At 38.1% G+C, this 23,153-nt stretch overlaps 2 protein-coding genes across 8 annotated transcripts in view; one reads left to right on the top strand and one right to left on the bottom strand.

The window, feature by feature from the left end:
* LOC110827189 (transmembrane protein 181) overlaps positions 1 to 23,153 on the bottom strand; it is a 119,971-nt gene that overhangs the window by 16,282 nt on the left and 80,536 nt on the right. The window lies entirely within an intron of this gene.
* Positions 4,104 to 23,153, top strand: part of LOC110827188 (uncharacterized) — a 37,958-nt gene continuing 18,908 nt past the window's right edge. The window contains exons 1-5 of the mRNA XM_087358937.1: positions 4,104 to 6,084; positions 19,668 to 19,849; positions 20,647 to 20,889; positions 21,530 to 21,922; positions 22,308 to 22,482. Coding sequence (XP_087215063.1) covers positions 4,758 to 6,084; positions 19,668 to 19,849; positions 20,647 to 20,889; positions 21,530 to 21,922; positions 22,308 to 22,482 — 2,320 coding nt within the window. The 5' untranslated portion in view covers positions 4,104 to 4,757. The remainder of the gene's footprint in view (positions 6,085 to 19,667; positions 19,850 to 20,646; positions 20,890 to 21,529; positions 21,923 to 22,307; positions 22,483 to 23,153) is intronic.

The raw sequence follows: 23,153 nt of genomic DNA, 5'->3' as shown, positions 1-23,153 counted from the left end.
GACTTATCCTGAGCGCTCAGTGTTCTAGCCCTATACGGATCAGCGTGCACACTTTTCTGTTCCTGTTTCCTGTGCAATTTCCGTGCATGACAAAAATCCGCAAACGTTTTATTCCACGTAAATTTCGAATTCTTACGCTAGATGTCACTGGCATGCAGAACGTTAAATAGCTCCGCGTCTACTACATCAGAACACTGCCCGTAAATTTCTTTCTTAATTTCCTATCCTTTCCATTTTTATTAACATAAATAAATGTTGTACTAGTATCAAATTGTAAGGTTATTTTGATCGAAACTGAAATTAAGACAATTTGCTTTAGCGCCCTTCCTCTTATTATATTAAAACTACTATAAAATACCAAAGAAAACTACTAATTATTCAATTAATTTATGACTGGCACTATCTCTGACTACTTAGCGCCAAATGACACAATAATTAGTGAATAATATGTTGAAAGGGATATGGATGGAAGCGGTCGTGGCGTGTTTGAAGGTACTACCCGACATTTGACTGCAAGGGCTGAGGAAAACCACGAAATACCTGAGCCAGAGTAGCCGGTCTCTGGGCCGACATTTTAACCCTGGACCTCCCAAACACAATCCAGGAATGTTAATCAATCCGCCGCGACTTTCAGTATTGTGTGTGTTGATACAGCTATGGGAAATAAATAGAAATCTTAAGAAAACGGAAAATAACGACTTGGCGAGCACTCGAAATATTTTTGTCGTGAATCATTGGAACTTGGCATTTGACTTATACAAACACATCTACAAATTTATTTGAAATATTTGTGTCTTTGTTTGGCACGCATCAGATATCTGCATAGGCCTACTCTCATAATTATCAAACAGTTACGAAGTTCGTTGAAGAAAGATCTAACCGAAAATGTTTATTTTTGGGAGTACGTTACATAGACGTTATATTTCTACATCTAGAGGCCCAGTATTTTAGAACCCTAGCGTGCACAACACCAACAGCAAAATAATTCAATTCTTGTTACTCTAATTTGTCTGGAACAAGGAGATGCTTTGTCTCCATTGCTCTTTAATTTTGCGCTAGAATATGCCATCAGGAAAGTCAAAGATAGGCAGGAGGGTTTGCAATTGAATGGGACAAATCAGCTATTGGCATATGCTGATGATGTTAATTTATTGGGGGACGATATGAATACAATAAAGAGGAACGCAGAAGTTTTACTAGAGGCTAGTAGACAGGTGGGGCTAGAAGTAAATTCAGAAAAAACTAAGTACATATTAGTATCTCGTCAGCAGACAGGCGGGCAGAATTATCTTAGGGTGGCTAATAAATCAACAATAACAAATCAAAATGATACTCATGAGGAAGTTAGGAGGAGACTAAATTCCGGAAATGCTTGCTACTTCTCAGTTCAAAATATTTTGTCTTTCCGTCTGATTTCTAGGAACCTGAAAATTAAAGTATACAAAACAATAATTTTGCCTGTTGTTTTGTATGGGTGCGAAACATGGTCTCTCACTCAGAGGGAGGAACATATATTACAAGTGTTTGAGAATGTGGTGGAGGGCATTGGTGAGTTCGGTGATGAAACTTCGTGTTCTGTAAGTCATCTAGTTAGTTAGTTAGTTAGTTAGTTACTCTAATTTAACTTGAACTCGCAAAAAGTTAGTCAAGTGTAAGGAACGGCGTATCACTTTTCAATTTTGTGAACATGTCTGCTTGTGTATCTCATTTTTAGACGTCATGACGGTGATGACGAAAAAAATCTAACCCATCACGTAACGATAGCTAGGAGACAAAATCATACCTCTAGTGGGAATCGAACGCCGGTCGTCCAGCCCATAAGACTCACCATAACAAATAATCTACCGTGATAACGTGCCAGCTGTCGACAAACAGTATTCTGATACGAAAGTCTGACACAAATGTAGACGAAGTTATTTTCCGTTTAATTCCTTTAAGTTTGTTTCTGAGTTGATCCGTTTATGTGTTGACAGTTAGGAGTAAGGAACGTGGTTGAATGAATGAGATGATCTCCCAGGTACACTAAGCAGACACCCAGCCATGTGTACCGGTATTAATCTTGGCTTTACTGGTTTCTTCCACACGAATTAAGAGGCAGTAGAATATTTCATGGTCTTCACATCTAGTACAATATACAATGTCGCTCTTCTAAAATTCTTAGAGTTGCCTGATATCTTTGTGTGATGAAAATATTCTGAGAATTTCCATCTGTTATTTCTAGTAACCATTGTCCCCCCCTCCTTCCTTCTGACTGCGTATTTCACAAATAAAACACAAGACGTAAAACTTTAGAATCAATACATCCTTGTTTGTAGCAGAGAGAAAGTTATAACATTCATGACAGTAAAACAATGTTTCCGATAGGCAGAGCATTGACTTTACAGAGAATAGAAACATCTACAAAAGCGCAATTTAAACATGTCTGGAGTTGAAGCAAATTTTTTAATTCTACCCTTAGGTCGTTAACCGAATCACGGTAGAGTTGCCAGTGTATTACTACGGCAAGCGTAAATATTTATTCACATTATTTAAATCATTCACACAGTTTAGAGAGATTTTTTCAGCAGATACCACTATATGGTACAGGGAACGCCGGAAAGCCTCGAGCGGTTATAAAATTCCACTATCGAATTTAATCATAAACGCCAAAAGTAAAATACAAAATTTTCAACAAAAATTAGAAATCAGTTTCTATGGATCTACAATACCTTCATTCTTAGAAGACATGTCTGCCGTAAAATTCTATTTCAAGAACGAAGAGATTAAATAGGCCTGCCTGTGCAAGATTACAGTAATTTGACTGACGTCATTTAAAGTTCCATACAGACAAAATAATTATATGAGATTTTCTTTGTTACTTTACGTGGAATTCAATAACTTTCAGACTCGAAAAGTGCTGGAGGAATTCTCTTACATTACTTCGAAGCACCCATGATAACAAATGGAGAATAATCATTGTAGACTATATAAATAAATCTAAAATGTTAATTTATTTAAACTTCCCTCTGATCTGATGCTTCGGCTAAACGCTGGTCAATTTCTCAGTTTAGCCTCGTTTCAAAATTCTGAACCCATCGCGTATCTTATACAAGTAACACTAATAAGAAGTTTTATATAACTCTGAAGGGTTCTAACAGTGGTGCATTAAAATCCTTCTACTGGACCCAACAGAATAATCAGTTTTACCTGAAGACAGCAGCAGAACCAGCTCCGAAAAAGTAGAATACTTAAAGATGAATCATTTCCAAAACAATAGTAGTACTGAATGAAGGTTTGCAGTCCTATAAAAGTAAACGCAGAGAAAACGATGTATATGTTCATGTCTGATCATACAGGACATATTTATTTGTCCATTTTTAACGATGCTGTTAGCGATCGTGGAATAATTTAAGGCACTATAACAGCAGAATAAAGGGAAAAAATAAAAATAAAGACATGACAAATCCTTAGAAAATGCGACGAAGTTCAAAATGTATAGCAACGACGGTACAAACAGAGAATAAATGGTAGAATAATTATACTTAAATTACATTAATGCAATCCTCCTAAATTGTCACACATTGAAAATGTGATCGAATGAAGATGAAGTTGATTTTACCTTCTTAGAATTATGCAGGCATGTTCTACTGCACCACGTGATGAAACTTATTCTTGTTAAGCATCAAAAGATTTATAAAAAATGTAGATACTTATCTATTCCATGAAATTAAATGTCCGTTATAATATGTTATGTTCATACATGTCACGAAACAAGTAATTAAAATTATGAATGTTATTTCGGCCTATTACTTTGAGTGTCAACATTTCTATAATAGTTTATAGACAAACACAAAAAAAATTTCCATCAATATGGAACATAAAACGTGTGACTTTCCTAACAGAAATGGCTGCAGTCAGTCCAGCAGAACGGATGCCAAATTGCGTTGCAATAAAACTATGATTTTTGATCGATGAAGATAGGCTACAATCTCTCAATGGTTGGGCCAAAAACGATACTTATTTTAGAATAGCCGTAAGCAGCAAGGCGGGTAGAGGGAAGGAGGAGTTCACGAAAGATCTTGAGAGAAGAAGAAGACGGAAGAAAAGTTGGCTTGTGAACAGTTCTAGCAGTCAGCCAGTCAGTCCGTGAGCCGACGCAGGGACGACGCATTGCGTCGCGAAGAAGGAGCCGCGATATTTACTTACGTCTCTCACAGAAAATTTCAAGTTCTTCGATTTAGCTACTTAACGCTGTCAGTATGTTTCTTAATTAAACGATTGTGGAAAAAGTTAACTAACGTAAATGTGCCAGCACGTCTGAAAACCAGCACATCTTAGTGAAAGTGGTATCCTTATAGCTTGCAGATATCCGACGCATATAGTACAATTATTTTGAAATATATTACACCTAATTAGAAATAAGGGTGTTTATAATTCTGCCAGTATAAAGCACGATTTATGTATTCAGCAATTTTAAAACGTGAAAGAGTATTACCATAAAAAGTGTTAATGCATCAGTCACTTTTGTTATGTTGTGGGTGACTTATAAGTGCTAATTATTGGGTCACTGAGAGCAAAGGAGCTTTATGAATGTTGAGAAGAAAGTGATTTTAAATGTGATTTAACGAACAGATTTTCTTATAATTGGTTCCAGATGAAATGTCATTTACTGCGAAATCCTTATCGGCATGTTGGTACTCATATTATCGCGGTGGACGTACTCTGCAAAACAACGGTCTTGTATCTGATATGCAAATATTTGTTTAGTACTTTGCGGTATGGAGAAAGACGAAGATGTCAACAGCGCGTCTGGAGATGAGTATTACAAACCAGAAACATTGGAGCAACCTGAAAGGAACTCGCCTACAGATATGGGAACTGAGGAAGTTCAGAATCAACGATCACGGTTATCTAGTATTCCCGCGGATCAAATCAAAGAAGAAAGCGCGGAAGAAACACAATTAAAAACGTCACATCTGTTGGAAGACTCATTTCAGTGTTCCGAAAGTGAATCTGCCCGAAGGAAGTTGATAAGTGACGCCTTGCAACAGGAAGACGAATTCCTGGAATACCTCATGTCTCTTCCGGCTGCCAGCAGTGGCGCGAAAGAGAAGCAGAAACCTCAACAAAAGCATCAAACACAGGCTCAACCGCATTTGATGAGGTCCGTGTCTTCATACAGTGGACACGTTTCATCAGGGGGAGGCGCTAAAGTAGGACTCGATCACCTGGATAATTTATGTAAACTGATGGAACAGCTAGGTGACCTGAGGGAGCAAAACTCCAAGCTTCAGAGACGCGTCCAGTATTTAGAAGACTTGAAGAACCTTCAAGAAATGCACAAACAGCTGCAGGAGGAGACAAAAAGACGCGAATTTCAGGAGGTCGCCTTTCTTCACAGTCTTCAGCAGCATCGACAATCTGCAGCCAGACGGCACCAACACCGCCGAATTGTCGAAGAGAGTTTTCCTAATCCAAAACGAGAAGGCTCTGAAGACAGTCTCACGAATGGACAACTGGCTGTTTCAGCCAACAACAAGCGTAATAGTAAATGTAAGTCGATGACGAATGGCAAGTTCCGACAGTCGTTGTTGCGTTACCAGCAACGAGAACGCAGCAGATCTGTTGGAATTGAGGAAATAAAACGAGATAAAGTAACAGACGAGAGGAGTGGACACGAAACATGCGAGGCGACTAAACAGAAAATAAAACGGCAGGAGGGATCTCTCGTCGGAATCGCGGGCGGTACAAAAGCTAAAGTGTCTAAGTGGACTAAAGTGAAAGAGGCATTTAGATGGGAAAAGGCTTCGGTGGTGATGTTACCGGAAGCCAAGTCGCAGGACAGTGGGATAGGGGGTGGCGAAGATACACGATACCTAAAAGTGCCTTATGGAGACAACTTATTAAGTGTAAGCCCCGCGGATTCTGTTCTCAGTGGGCATTCGTCTTCAGCGTGCTCCTCGGGGGGTCAGTCCCCTGGCTACATAACGTGTCATCACCCACTCGCTGGTTTCACTCTGCCTCCTGCTACAGCCCTTTCTTCGTCTTCATCATCCGAAGATCTCGATATTGATCTGAACCTTGCAGACATTCTCGGGGATTATGGTAAGTTGCGACACATCCCGCTGCATATCATTGGAACAGCATTTGTTATGCTTGCAGAAGCAGGAAAGAATTTTATGAATGCAACAAAATGCCAGAGATCTGAGGTTCTCACAAGTAGAAGTTTACCAACCTTTCAGAGATCCTTGCTGCCTCCATCATCAGCACTCATCGCCCTGATGATGGAGGGAGCAAGGACCACTTAAACAATGTTAGTAAGCTTCTACCAGACTAGGCGGCGAAACAACCCAGACGATAGCCATCTTTAAATAAATGGTAGACCTATTCTTAAAACAAGAGCTAAAATACATCACAAAGAAAATATCTTCTTTATGTCTTCCGATTTTTGTATTTAGACTGTAATAGTTACAAGAGTACCTACACATCAGAGAAATAAAAAATACAAACTTATAAAACCAAAAACCAAAACAAGCCATGACGCATTGAATCGATAGTCTGGAATTGGAAGTGACATTTCTTGCCCTACGGATGTGAAATTCATGTTTACATGACTCGGTTTCTAGAGCCTCGTTTACTAAAACTCGATGAAATATGTGATGGCACGACTGGCACGAAATTTTGAAAGAGGTTTGCTTTATATTGTGCATCCAAAGAAAATTAATTTGATCGAACCATTGCGTTCGTTAAAAATGTGTCACTAACCAAATAATTAACTCAAGGAGCAGAGTCATTCTCTAGAAACTTGTAGTAGTTTAGCTGGTCAAGAAACTCTTCATCTTTTATAGAACCATTTGGTTCATTACCATTTTCACTGGTCCCAATTGTGAACCACATAAATGTAATCCACGCCCTAACTTCCAGTTTCTTAACGATTCATCTTAATATTGTTCTGTCATCAACATCTAGGTCTTTAAAATGATCTTTTCTATGCAATTTTCAAACTAAAATTCTGTGTGCATCGCTCACCTCACATTGGTGAAATATCAGTCACTGACATGTTACTAAAATAAGCTGTTTTAAGACAGAGTTAAAATAGTTATTCAGAGAACCTCACCAGACTATACGGTTTCTAAGTTCTATTTTCTTACGTACACACAGAACGTGTGGAAATGTGTCTCTGTCGTGATTACATATGGCAGGCTCCATGTGTATGGAATCGAATCCATCTGCTGACCGCGCCTATTTCTGGCTTCCGGTGACCGAAACGCGCGACTGCTAAGCCTCGTGGATCGCCCGTCAGTCGTCTCCTCGAATTCTGTGACGTTGGCTCAACGAAACGTGGAAAATTGACCGACAATGAATATTAGATCGAGCGAAACTGTGGCATCGAGACCTAGAATCTATGCTCTAAGTTAAAAAATGTGCCTTGTTTTGACTGTACAATTTTATTGCTCATTGCGAAGTGCCTGGAATAATCTGTTTGCACTTTCAGACATCGTAAAAACCTTAACAGTTAGCACTGCCAGAAAGTTTTGGATTCACGCGACTTCTCAGATTCGAATTATTTTATTACTGTTGGTACCGTGAAATACGTATCTAAATTGTTGGCCCTATAAGCACCATATTTATAAAATATTACAAAAAGCTTATCCTTTGTCACGTTACAATAATTCAATAGTTATTGTCATCACCAAAACATTTTGCGCGGTTAGCCATGTTATTTTCACGCCACTGTAAATTACCCCAATGATAACCAGAAAATCAAAATTCTGCTGCCGCCTCTGTCACAATCCCTGATTACTTACCACTTTACCCTCATTCTATCCTTATTAGAAGGACAAACGGGTGTTGCCTGGGAACCTTCTAACAATAAGATGCTCTTTCTCCCTCTGGAAATATCAGACTTCAAAGGGATAATTATAAACAGGAACAAGATACTCTTTTATGGTCGTCGTCTGGGTTATAGCGCCGTTAAGTCATCGCCCTGAAGATGGACTCAGCATTGACCTCTGAAACGCCGGTAGACTTCCACCAGACTACACGGCAAACTACTCAGAAGACAGCCATTTTCGTACTTACCTCCGTGAGAAACTTAAATCCTGCGTAACATAATATTCACTCAAATTTGCCTTGAAAGGGTTATTTCTCATGAAAACATGTTTTCCGCGAGTTCAGTTCAATTCAGTTCATTTTAGTTAAATTCATTTATATGTTAGTGTGAGACGAATCATACTTTAATGCCTTTATGAAATCTGTAAATTGTAAGTGAGCTTTATGAGCAGAACAAAGAAAACTATAAAAAGTATTTTGTACCCCACTTTTTACGCTCGATATGCAACTATTTCCTCTCATTGCCGTTTGATGTTGACGTGATTGGCAAAATACAGAGAGTGTCTTGAGACCGAGGCAGTCAGATATCTTGATAAAGATTAAAAGACGCCACGTTTCTGCTGCACAACATCTGGCACTGATTTAATTCAAACCTCCGTGTATTATAGGAGCCATTAATAGACTTGGGGTAAGAATAGCTCCTGATTCGAAGGAGTAACACTGACAATGTCGTCACCTCAGGTAGAATCTTAATAAATGATAATAATGCATTTTGTATAATAAAAATTTAACGTGGTCCAGTGCTTTGCCCGTATGAGAGGAAACTAACTTAAGTTTCAGGGCATGATTAATAACAAATTCAATTCATAATATTGGATAAGTGATTAAGTGTTAATAGTAAATTTTTGCAGTAATTAATATTTAAATATTTTCTTAAAATGGTTCTATAGACATTTCAGAGTATGTATTCAGATATTCTCAGTTTGTAAATTGATTTATTTGTTGACTGTAAATTTACTTCTAAGTATTTTTGGTGTTTATGGTCTTGGTATATCTTGTTTTGACTGGCTACATGTTGAGCAAATTCAAGGCGAGGAAGTCAAAATAACGAGGAAACCAACAGTGATTCAGACGGAGATATACGCCGAACCTACGCATTTTAACGAATCTGTATTTGAAAATTAATGCGGGGTGGGTTGGGGGTTATAAAGACAATTTAATTTAAAATATAAGCCTATATGAGAGTCGGTGGATAACGATGGTGAATATTACTGACAATAGGCATGAGAATATATGTTAATGGAAAAATCGATCCGAAATCATTTAACAATGAAATAAATTTGAATATTGCATGATAATTATGTAACTTAATTTTAACATTTATTTCCAATATGGAGGAAACACAGTGATGTCAGATGTGGTGTTCTGTCAGCTTAAGGATTTTATGTTATTTACCTCTCGCGATTTGTAACATTCGTGTAAATAAAGTTATAAATTCGGCAAATACAAACAGAGGAGAGGGAATTAAATGTTAAATCTCTCTGATCCGAGTTAATTTTACTCTTCAAATTTCTTAAGATAGACATAATTCGAAGAGAAAATGCTAAGTTTTGTTTATATTTGGCGGGAAGAAAAACCTTTGTGGTTGATTCAGTAACTCATTTATCTATGAGTATTTGTATCCAGGCGATAGACATGGATCTACTTGCTATTGGAACAGAATGTAAAAGTTCACCTGTCGTGATTCGTCCAACCAGTTAACATTTCCTCTCGTGTTGGCGCACTGCGTACAAACGCGTCATTAAAATAAAATCACGAATTCTAAAAGGAATGAAGTGAACGCCATAATTGGCTCCGATGTGAGAATGTCATAAACACCGGGCTATGTCACATAACTTTCCGTAATAACATTTTCTGCATACTGTCACAAACCAACAGCTGGTAGTACGCAGGTTTACGCGTTAGGATTTTCACCTCTAAAATAAGCAACCGCAGTTAACAATTTTGTTTCAAAATAAGCCGATAGCTGAGGGATTCTTACGTCTTTGGAACCCCAGGTTTAACTCGCAACAATTCAAAATTCTGTAAGTTATTCCTGCCCTTTTAATGTCTTTTCTCTGATTGAAATAACATAATTTGTTAATTTTATGTCATTCTTAAAAGCGAATTTGTACTACAAATTTGCTCAAATGTAGGCATAATTCTTAAGTTTGCTTACGATTCAGGTACAATTGAAATGTTACTGAAAATTTATTCTAGCAACAGTATTCACTTTGTATAAATATTCCTGCATATGTTAGAGTGGTTGATTTAGGCTTGGTAAATGACTTCATGTGTGTAAATTAAAATTTAAAGCGTCATTAATTCATGAGATGACTTATCCTTGTCTTATTATCTTGCTAGCGGACACGCCGTTAATATCACTGGTCTTTCTAAAATAAATTGAAGCTCCTAATGAAATAACAAACTTAATTTTGGAGCACAGTTATCCCCGTATGCAATAAATGCTTGCCAAGTAATTTAACAGTGATATACTTAGATCATTTTTGCTCTAAAATTGTTTAAGTACGCCTACTAACCAGAAACGATATGTTGAAATGGAAAAAAAACTGGAAGAAATAATAGATTAGGAATCAGTAATACACGTCTGTAATCGGGTACTTTCACATATTAGTCTGTTGTTCGTATTTAGCAAAGGCACTGAGACGTACGATTGGAAGGGGTCAACTCGGGGCTATTTCCTCGATTGGATTTTAAATAGAAAGCGGTGGCTGTATAACCACTTAATCTGGTCTCCGCATATAGATTGAACCTACAAAACTGGGGAGAACTTGAAGCTGTTTTCTTAAATATTCTATGTTAATAACTACCATAAAGTTTAGTAGTTTGTGAAGACTGTAGCTTAAGAACTGGTAGAAAATGCGTTTTCTTGTGCCAGAATTTAAAATGTTTGGATTTCTAAACTGTAGGTCGAGATATTTATGAAAGAGAGGACTACATAGAAGTACGTTCTTTGGCCTTTTAGAAAATTATTTACCGCCAAATAGTGTACGGTGCACAGACAGTTTTGAACTGTTTGATCCAAGTAAGAAATTCTAATTATATGAAAACTAGATAATTTTATCACGCACCTATGATTATACAGCTACATGAAATCATTGCTTGGACGACCGACTGTAATTCGTAGCAGGGAGGTGGATTTATTGTTTGTCAGGAAGTCTAGGATGTCCCTGAGGTCCGTTCAATCTATCCAATGGGTTCCAGGGGTATTTACGTCTGTAGCAAGGCGGTCGTATCGTACATTTGACTATTTATCTGTATTAAGTGCAAGAAGGCCATCTAACTACCAGCCATTCGATTTACAACGCATTACATGTAAGTAGACACAAATGAGCTTTAACATTTTTAAGGAGAATTCTGTTCAATTTTGATTAAAGCGGACAGATACGGGCCAGAATGAAATCTGCAGGGCAAATGAAGGCATAGATCCTTCATACCATTTCTTATAAATTCTTAAGTTGTTAAAAGAACCAAACATGCAGACACCCTGACATGACTGAGTTCGTTTTCCGAACTTCGTGCAAATAACACATTAGCGTATGGAATTTGACAGCGATGAGAATGTCAAGTGCTGCCCTCTCGCTTGCGGCGACGACGGCGACGCCGTGTAGTCGTAAAGATGGCTACCAACGTTCTCTCGAGTAACTACAAGGCGTCGCATTCCAGAAGACCGCAATTCACAACACGTAAAATTACACCGAACAACTTCGGTTTTCGGAAATGAGCCAAATCGAATGTTGAGAATTATCTAACGTTTCGACAAACAGTATAATTGCAAGCCGAAATTGTTTACAAAAACGTTCTACAATTCTTAAAATTCGACGCGGTTTATTTCCAAAAACAGAAGTTACATACGGAACTTCAACCGCAAGAAAACCAAAGGAAAAAAAGAAACTATTGATAAACGAATTGTGACATTTGTAACTACAATAAAAGATGCGAGGGGCGCTAGAACCAACGTGTAAAGCACATTCACAATTAGCGTATGGACATATTAGAAATAACGTTCGAAATTTATCTTCGCAGCGTAAAAGTCATGCAATGTGTAGTTAGCTCTTTTTTTCCTCTTAACAGTAGAAGCAAAATATGTCGAAAGAAAGTGCTAAGGATAGCACAGCCCACCCGTTTAAAATCACATAAATGATAGTTTGTTAATAAACCTCCCTAATTTACTGCATTAAATCTATACTACACAGTTCTGTTGCTGTTCTGTAGAAATGAAATAGATGCAAGATGAAAACTTCTACCGAGGACGCTTTTTCATACGTAGAATAAATCCAGGCCGGGGGATCCACGTCGGGGTAATGTTTTGAAGAATATAAAGCAAGCGAAAGAGCGTGGAGAAGAGCCAGAGATATAAATAACAAAATGAAACAGGGCGAAAGATAAGGAGAATGAGCAGCGGGTAGGGACACGCTGTCTCTGACGACTCAGCGCGTCAACTTTGCTTCCAGATTCATTACCCATGGACTGTATTTTAATTACAAGCATTACGCCTGTTTCTAACAAAAACTATATTAAGGAAAGAGTCCATTGTCGGCACTTGAGGGGTTTACATACATGTAATTACATTTTAAGACTTCACTTCGGATTGCACCGATAATTGAGGTTAGCTTTTTTAAAGACTCAATAAAATAAGTGTCCCTCTTCCCTACATATGAGGACGAAAACAGATACAGTTTTCGAAATTGTATGCGCTTTTTTGAATATCAAACGATGGACAAAGTCCAAAAATTCAGTAATCTAGATTTCAATACACCATCGCCAGAAATCTTTACAATCGACTAGTCTTTAAATAAGTTTATTACGAGTTAGTGAGCATAGTTATTTTTTATACTGGATTGAATTAAAAAATGTCCCAGTGGAAAGGATTACTTACGTTGCACAGCGGAGGCTTGGAATTTTCATTGTATGGATTTCGAAGCGGCCCAATTTTATACTTGGCAAGTAAAACTGTAATATGTGTGTAGGTGTGAGCGTATGTAGGTTTATGTCTTTCCAAAATTACAGGCAACGTGATTCTCACATCGCTTACAATTTGGAGGTTGGATATAGAAAAGTGTGCGAGGTTCTATTTCTGGAAGTGATATTCACGCTCACAGCAGAGTGCATGTAGATCTAAGAGCTGCCTCGACAGAGCAATTACGATCTGACCAGAGCAGGATGACTCGTCGATGTAGAAGGGAATTAGCTTTTTTGCGTTGAACAGTAATACTGTTGAATTACCTGTGCAAATCGCATTGAAAACAAATTATAACACTTCTTTGCAAAGTAAATTTCATGTGAAAACATCTTCACAGAGAGTGAAGCCGGCCGGATTCTTTCCAAACGCAGATTCCGCCAAACCTCTCCATTGGCGCCACTAAACCGCTTTCATAACTTAATTTAAAAAAATTTCCGCATCGCCGAAAACTTACGAATTGTTACGCTGTGCGTACATTTCATAAATTAATTTATTATGTATTTTCTCTTAAACGATTCTCATATTTAAAACTCTGTTTTATTCCAAACACATTATCTATCAACACTACTGTATAGTAAACAGGAGTGGTAATGTATACGTGTCAAAATATCATTCACCTTTATATTAATTTATTATATCCAGATAAAATCTTGTTGAAAAACTAACTGCACTATACACACCTTAGATCATATAAAAGGAAACAGTCAACAGTTATATTTTTCTTTTATATTATTAAATTAGCCCATTTGTTACGTCGAAAAATATTACAAACAAGATTTGTCTTTTGGAATGTTACACCATGTAGTCTGATAAATGTTTACCGGCGCTTTACAGGAGCTTACTGGTGCAATATCCAATACAACAGCCAGCTGAAATTCCATCAAGAATAATTCTAAATCACATTTACTTTGTCAATCTTGGGTCCAAACATTTCCTTGGTACTCTGTTCTCAACGACTCTGAATCTGTGTTCTTTCAATGTGCATGAGAGAATTAGTTTCACAATCAGACAAAAGTACTGATAGGATTGAAGTCATATATTTTAATCTTTAAACTAAAAAGTGACAGTTCCCAATCTGTCCATAATTTATTAAAATATCTAAAAAAAGGTTACTGTGTTCATGTTAAGTAGTGATCTGAGTTCTTCAATCGGACTAAAGTTCGATATTCAGTTTAGGCCCCAGGACACAAATTTTAATAAGAATTCTATGCCCCGGATTTATCCGAAATCTGTTTCTCCAGATCATGAATACTGATATGTAATAGTTCACACACTACAGTGTAACGATCATAAAGATGAATCTCTGCCAGGTGCAATTGTCTTCCTATAAGCTATAAAACTGTAGAATAATAATTCGCATTTCTTTTGGTAACAGGAAGTTAAAATATATATATTTTTTCTTCATTACGTGTCTGCTGGAACTGGAACATGGCCACCCGTCCTTCGGCGCAGTCTTCCATCATTCCTCCATATTCTTTTCCATTTGGTGTTCTTTTGTTTACTTTATCGCTCGCTGGCTTATTTTACATAACTGTGCAGTGGCACTATTAAATATACGAAAAAACCATAGCCAAGGTCATTTTAAACACATGCTGCAAGTATAAATGTAACTTATATCAGAGAAATAAAATTGCGTTAACCTACATTATCCTGTAAATTCGAAGATTTTATAGACATTGTACGCATTAAGTGAACGTGACAAATCCCCCTGCAAGTTACAAAGTTTCTTGGAAATAAAAACACACGTGTGACAATGCTGGATTAATATCATTACCACGTTATAAATGTACACGAATATTCACGTATAAAACAGAAGTCTAATATTTGAATTTCATTAAATATTCTCAGCATGATTCCACTTCCTTCATTTCAACAGACACTGCAGGTGGCGTTGGTTAAAATAGTCCAGCGAAAAGGAATGCTTCTTTTAGCACGCTCAATGCTGATGTCACCATGGCGGCAGGCGGGCTCTCATCTTCATTGGGCCATAGCAATCAACCATTTCCACTAGCAGCCGCGAACAGACGATAATTCAGTGCGAAAGCATATTTCTTTTTGATTGTTAATACATATGTAAGTGGCCCGCTAAGAGTCTTGAAGACAGAGAGTGTATTTGTGTTGCAAACACTTTTCGTCCTGCAATGAAATGTGCCGTTGTATTCTGGAAGAAAGCGTGGCCACACACGGCCGCTTCCCAGCAGCGCATGTCATAATTTCAACAAGACTAACATGTCTGTTTGTTTCATAAGAGCATCGAGATATCGAGATACTGTGCCCCATGGCTCAACATTCTCTCTGTTCTTAATATGTGACAGAATTATAAACTACAGACACGTTTAATTATCAGAGAAGATATTCCTTTTTGAGTGGCTTGTTATTTTTTGTAAATCTACTATTTCTTTGTTTGGACAAAATATTTCCATTTCGTACCTACTCTTTCTTAGTCCAAAATTCTTCACGTCATCATCTGTCTAAGCCTACTGCCACTCGCCCACGCAAAGGACCAAAAATCTGGTCATGAGCCCCAATAGGGGCTCGACACCATGACAAATTGCCTGACTGACCGTCAGTTGCAACGTGACGTGGACTTGGCACCCTGATAATGAAGGCAGTAAGCGTCTTTGTAACGTCGGTCGACACTTAACAAAGTCGACGTCGTAACATCCCAGAAGATAGCCATCATCGTAACACCTATCTCCGTCGCTACTAGCAGGAAAATGGCTGCCACACACATGATGGGCTTATGTATCTCAGTTTATTGTTCCTTACATTGGTCCAGCTGCCAGTTCTGCCAATGTTAGTAGATATCACAATGAAGGTCTTACGTTTGTGAATAAGCTATGTTGTTAATGAAGTTGAACCAATCAACACAGTGCAAGAAGATTACGGATTATAATCTCACATAAATAATTCCATCGACAATAACAAGGTGTGAAACATTCGAACTTGGCTTCAGTAGTACAGAATTAACGATCACACTAGTTAGTGATACTTTTAATGGCTATAGTTTAAAATTCACGTGTATAGATATTGACCGACGTTCCAGAGGAGCTTGCTGCTTCATCTCCCTGATGATGGACTTCTGAAACATTGGTCAATGCAAATGGGACTACAGCGCAACAGTCCGGAAGAAGCCATCCTCAAACTCTTAGCCGTGATGACCTAAGATCTCGTCTATTCATTTGCTCAGTGACTATTAGGTTCTTGAGATTTATATTTAGTTAATTAAAGTTTCTTTTCTTCTTGTAACGTCTTTTAAAATTTAGTTAGTATTCGTCTTTAGACAAAATATTTTTCCGGGTAATAACGTGAATTAGTTTGGACAATATTATACACGCGTAAGCCTAATACAATGATTTATCTTGTTTTCTAGTTGTTCTAAGATCTTCAAGTTACAACGAGGGAAGAACTAAAAAAGGGGTACTTACTAAACTGCTGCAGAAAATGATTCGATTCATAAAACATTATTTATTTGCAGAATGCAAGAAATTACATCATTGAAGACCATGGTTTACAGTAATTTCGGCCTATTATTGGAGCAGTTTTAGATTAGGTATACATCAAAAGGGTTTCGAAGTTCTGGGTATTTAGCTCAGACGGTAAAAGAGAGGGCGTCATTAATAATTCTGGCATGGTAAATCTTGAGGGCTCAATGCCAAAAGTAGAGTTAAACTTAATTTTAAAATATAATTAATAACAGAAAACACACGTGGTGTAGAATAACTGAAAATCATTACACAGAGAAAAATAAGTAAGTTCTGTCAAATAAGTGGCACCAAATGTTGGGGTGTGTCAAATTCTCTAATGACACATTCCATAAACAGGACGTCGCGAGTTGCTAAAAAAAGCAAACGTTTCAAATTATGACGTTCAGGAATGTTCTGCCATCTGCAAACCATACGCGTACAGTAGTCTCGACGACGTATTGAAATATGCTGTACGCGTCGGGACGACCTAGACATCGGCACGCTCAGGTGGATGCTTACACAACTTCCATGGTGACAAACAGGACGGACGCCTGACAAAGACACGAGAGCGTTTCGTAATCGATTAACGTAACACCACACGTCGTGACACAAACATGTCCATGGACAAAGGCGAAATTAACTGGCTCCATTTATTTGGTCAATCAACGCCTTTTACTAACGTCAGGGCCCCCTGATGAGTGACAGCAAGCATGTCTGAAACGTCGTTAAACTTCTACCAGACTACATGGTGCAACAAGACAGTCAGCCGTAATCATGTACGCCGCGGTAAGAACTTAAAATCTCACTTAGAAGTTTGTCTGTCAGAAGTTAAGTTGCTTGGTTTTTAAATATTAGTACATCAACGTTGTTATGAGCAATGCCGTCTTGAAAAATCAGGTCTACGCGCCTTCAGACCCCAGAGACTTTACTTAATTTAGCCTCTTTTTTTATCACTTATTGCGACATTCCCATGTAAACCGGAAGCCATTATCATTGGTTTAGAATACATTCCGGATGTGAAATCATGGCTCATGAAGACGACCTGTAACAAATATATAACCTAGGCACGGAGTCAAGAACCAAAATGGATCGTTGCAACTATGACTCATTCTGCTGGGCAAGAAAGACTCATTGACAGAAGTAGTGAGCAACTGTTGAAGCAAGCCCTTGACAGAAGGAATCGCTTTTGTCGCTTTAATGGTAACCAGGTCCTTAAGAAACTGATAGCTCCTGAGACAAGACATTTCTACTCTCATAATCACTACCGTGGAATCTGAAATCCTACCTCTTCATTTTGTATTTATGGGTTTAAAATAGATTTAAGTAAAGTTTGTCCCACTATACGCCATGTAGGTGTTTGGGGTGAGTGGAGGTATAGCTCCTCTCTTCCTTGACCTCGGCACTAGATGGGGGTGAGTGGTCAGCATCACGCCCCGGCCGGCTTTAGCCCCGGGGAAAGACCCCGGTACCCATTGTAGAGGAGGATGGGTGGGCCCCAGAGCCGGTCTGAACGCAGAGGCTAGAGGAAAAGTTCTCTGCCCCCCGTCGGGGATCGAACCCCGGTCGTCCAGCCCGTAGCTAGTCACTATACTGACTGAGCTATCCCGGTCTAAATCTTATGAAATTAAAAATAGATTTTAATTTCATAAGATTTAGACCTGTGTTTGGGAAGTATATATAATAGCTAGTTATTATTTATAATCGCTAGTTAATCGCTATCACCAAGCATATTGTTTATTATGTCTCTCAGAGAATATTGAAAGGTTACAAATACTCGTTACAGTGATAATCTAAGGATATTTGGAACTGTCAAATGTCATAAAATGTATAGTTACATGTGTGTTATTTGAGATATTTTGGATCTTACTCTTTTATAAATTACATATATTCAAATGGTTTTCTTTTCTTAGTGTATATATCAAACATTTTATCTGGGTGTACGTACATACTGTGTAAGAAATACCATTTTGTCATCGTGTACCTTAGAAGCGGTGGCTACGAACAGAAACGCAATAAAGTAAGACGTCAACTTCAACGGGATGTATATTGCTTTCCTAGATATATTTATAGGATTATTTCAGCATAGCATAAAAGGTTTGGCACATTATTTTCATTGCAACTTGTAAAGAACGGATCCTTTGTTTACACAACGCGACTGCGGAAATTTGAAAAGGAACCAGATCTGAAGTTATGTTTGCTGACTGAACACTAACATCTCTCGCCACGGCTAGCCAAGTGTCGCGCCGTCATTGTGTTATTATTATCATCGCTTCGCGTTTGCCAAAGGACATCCGTAATGTCGGTCATAATTTTCTGCGGGTTCAACAGAACATTCCGAATGGGCGCTGGAAATTACGTCATCAAAATTATATGCGTCATAAACACGAACATTGCAAGGAAGGGTTTTCTAAGAGGTCATGATAGGTCTAAACAAAGTCTTGCTTAAGAACATCTGCTTCTGTTTAAAAATAAGCTAATTCTGTTGAGTTTAAAAATGCTATAATGTTTAATAGAAAACTTAATGTTTAGGTTTCGAAATACAGAATTTAAACACTGTAACAGAAAAAGAGTTTTATTTAATTTCAACCTAGATCCTGAGATAAATATAAAGATTTTTTTATTCAAAATAATATTCACAACGTTGTGACGCATTAGACATGGTAAGCAATGAAGTTACTTGAACTAAGTACACTCAGGTCACACTGATGATATCTGATGTTATTCACTGCTCCTATAATATTTCAGAGAATAAAATTATAATACCTACTGGGTCAGAATTTAAGAGAGAATATAAATAATTTCCGGTTTTTCTCGCAAATAAAAAATATTAATTCTAGTCGTAGGTTATATAATTTCGCTGTATCAGATGCAAAGGTAATATTTATTCAAATGAGATTTTTGGACAGTCGTTAAGATTCAACTATTATTCTGTGTGACGCCGTGCAGTCTTGATGAAGATAACCACCTACTAGGCTACAAAATAAAGAGCCTCAAATTTCAGGTCAATAAAAGTTATTCTGAAAATAAATAGAATTAACTCAGAAACAGCACGAAAAGCCAATCTAGATAGCCGCTTGCTTGACTGAAATTCGAACCTAGTAAAACTTATAAAAGTCACATTTATTAGTTAAACATATTCGAAGTCAAAACACGTGGTATGAGGGTACTCCATTATCAGGGTCCTAATCCCCCTGATAATAGAGGCAATAAGCATCTCTTAAACGTCTGCCATTTTCTACCATAACACACAGCGCAATATCTCGGAGGACGGGCATCTTCAAGCACTGTAGCTGTTCTCGATATGAAACATATATTTCCAGTAAGGTCGGGTTCCAATTTTCGGAAAGTGATTTGCTTGTGTTAAGGACCCCAGCGCAGTGCGTCGGCCACGGACTCGACAGGAGGAAGGCTGCTCGCGCAGGACACACGGCGTCGGTCACTGACGCAGATGCCAGAAGAAGAAGACGCCTCGAGGCGCAGCAAATCTCTGGACGGAGATGCGACCATAGGCAACAGCGCGCTCATAGCTAGACACTTCACTACTAAGGTATCCACACTGACATTAAGTAAGTGTGCAGAATTTGAGGATAACGTAGAAATTAAATTCTTAGGCCGGAAAAGTAAACGTAGTTCTTTCATATCTAAAAACTAATGATCATTTATGTATCACAATAAATTTTGAGTTGTTACATATTTCTGTCTAATACCTTGGCACTTTGAAGCACTTAGTGGCTAAAAAACAAGTTGTTAAGAAGTGAACATGATTAAACTTCCTCAATTTTGGGCCCAATGACGCAAATTTTTAATATAAACGTATCTTATGAAAATATTACAAAAATTAATTTTAAATTTAGACCCGATTTGTCGTGATTTTCCTTAGATCTGCAGGTAAATGTTGGGATAAAATAGTAAGCCTACGACATCTTCCTTCTACATCATAACAATTCATTATGCATTCATCACTGTATCATTCAACGCTGGTGACAGCGTCGTTAAATAACGAACAAGAGAAATACTGATTAAATAACATAACAATTTACGTTCAGCCATGGCCTCCAAAAGATTAAAAGATTTAACCCTTTTAAAGACACTTGTAAATTTTTTGTACCGTCTGTAGTGACGTTTAATAACTCCACATTCTGCCCCAGAGCATCTTAATAATAGATGACGTTTTAAAATCGAGTAAATACGGTATTATTTAGATTAATTTCGTGTTCCAAAGGATTAAAAAGTAGATTTCCGGTCAATAATTTTATTTTGATAAATGGCCAATTATAACGGATAATCAAATCTGATTCTTATCTGATGTGGCATTTGGTTATCAAAATATGATGTGATGTGCAGGATGGAATAAGTACTGCTGGGATAGGAAAGCTCCCTCATCAGAAGATTCATAAAACTCCCTGGGGCAAAGTGAAGGACATCATACAGACTAGGAAGGACAGTCTGAAAAAACGACATCGTCATACCAAGGCGGACACTGGGAGTAAGAGCTTTAGCGAGGCGGCAGTCAGCGACCACGAGGAGGAACCCACCGGCCCCGAGCAGACACGGGACTCTTCGGACAAGGAGGTGGAGCCCACCGGGGTGAGCAAACTAACAGAATTCCACGGCCTAAAGAATAATTAATGCTGCATGCGTAACTTATAATCTCAGGACATAATGAACTGCGTATTTTTTTCCTGAAGATCTATGTAGGCCTGAAAGTATTCTTTCATCTACGCTTAGGTCTTACGAGTGGTGTGTTTTCTTCAAATTTCCAACCAAACTTTTGTAATCATCTCTTATCTCTCGTATGCATTCTACATGACACGCCTATCTCATCCTCCTTGATTTGATTCCAACCTATCGTACTATAGTCTTCTTTTCTTTGCTATAGCAATAACAGCAGCTGCATTAGTAAAACCCGTGACATTTTCATTTTTCTTTTCATTAGTTCTTGGTCTCTTGGCGGAAAAGGGTGACTCCATTGGAGAAACTGTATGTATAATGAGACTTCAGGTTCTCACGGTGGCTAGTATAAGATTACTGTGTTTTGGGTTATTGCACCTTGTAGGTTGATAGAAGTTTGCCGACGTTTCAGAGGTGTTTATTGCCTCCATCACCCATCGCCCTGATGCTGACATTAATAAAAGTGTGCAGGGTAATGCAGACTGAATTTATATCTAGACATGATATTTACCTCCTCAGAGGGCTATTATTTTCCCTCTGTTTATCCTCGTTTCAGACCAAATTCTCGCCAACAAAACCACGTATTGAGGTGAGTGGGGACGGAGTAGGGTCAATAATCCCCACATCCAAGAGGCAGCACAGCAAGACCTCAGCTTCATCTCTGGACGGCCACCTTCAGGCAAATGAGTCTCCAACTAATCGACGCTTGACACCTGTACTGACCATCACACTGCCTTCAACAGAGGAGCTCAGGACAGAACAGCAGTTGGTTCGGAGCAACAGCAAGCCACCCCCGAGCCCGCAAACAGAAGAGAGACATGCAAAGATTTCCACAGTATCAGCCCCTGCAACTGCCACTCCGTTCAAGAGCCAATACGGGGCCAATGGTTGCTGTGAACGCGGGACAGCGGAAGATGCGACGAGTAAAAGCGATCAGTACAAAAGGCAGGTGAGATGAATGGAAATGTTTGTAGATGAACTACGTGTTTTCCATGTATATTTCTAAAGATTTGCATCAATATTTACTGTCATATACAATTTAATATTTAATTTTGTAAAATAATATTATTGTATATAAGATTTGAGGTTTACACAGAGGTGAATATGAAGACAGAAATCTTCAATATTATTGTAATCGATAAAATTTATATCTTTATGACGTTTTAAAAAATTAGTAACTTTACGTAAAAAAAAATATCTACAGATCTACAATGTGCAAACCTTAAGACATCTGAAAAAGAGAAGAAATATGTAAAATGAAGGCAAGAAGTATGTGATTAGAAACAATACAATATTCAGCTGTACTCCATCGTCCTCCTGTTACTGATTTGTAGGTGCCATTGTCTCGGCCGGTGTCGGTAAGTGCCGCGGCCTCTCCTCCTGTTCACCGCCGTGCCTCTAAGTGGACAAAGGTCAAGAAGGCATTTCTGACGTCATCAACGCCAGGACGCATTAGCAGCTCTGTGCCCTCCAGCCCAAACAGAAATTCCAGTTTCTTCGATGAAATGGGTAAGTAAATGAATAAAGAGTCCAAAGATTTGTTAATATTTGCGCGCCACTACAAGTTTGAATGCATCATTGATGTTAACTGTCTTATGAAATGTCTCGTAGAAATTGTACAACGTTCCAGAGGCATTACTGACTCAATTATCGGGTGACACGTAAGCCGCGCTCAAAAAATGCGGGAAAAGAAATGGGAGCAGGCCGGACCAGGTCAAATTGGCCACATATTTTTGGGGAGGCTTGTTACGCTATGCTTTCAAAGCTATCAAAATGCAAACATGGGCTTTTTATTTTAGCCAGCTAGCCAGCTAGCCAATAAGAGAGGCTGTTGTTCACTGTCAATAAGAGTACACAAATATTCTGTAAGAAGCAGCTCTCTCTTCTGTGGTTTTGATTGTACAAATTCTAAACATCTGCATTTCCGTGTCGAAAGACGTGGTTCGTAGTCTTATTTCAAAACGTGAAAGAGTAGTATTGTATTTTTATAAATGTACATCAGAAAAACTTTCAAAAGCTCAAATGTAATAGATTGTGTTTGGGGAGGATTCCTCACCTCCATTTTGTACAGAGATCATGAATGAGTAGGAGATAAACTTCACCTTTTCCTAAGCGCCTCTATTAAGCAGGGGGTCAAATTAAATATTACTAGGTTTTGATTAAAATCTGAGACTCAGACA

This window comes from Zootermopsis nevadensis, unplaced genomic scaffold (assembly GCF_977971745.1).
Source record: "Zootermopsis nevadensis isolate Lab colony 2312 unplaced genomic scaffold, Znev_1.0 Znev_ptg000030l, whole genome shotgun sequence".
NCBI classification, from domain to species: Eukaryota; Metazoa; Arthropoda; class Insecta; order Blattodea; family Termopsidae; genus Zootermopsis; species Zootermopsis nevadensis.
The sequence above is the reverse complement of the archived record's forward strand: the minus strand, read 5'-3'. Positions and strand labels throughout refer to the sequence as shown.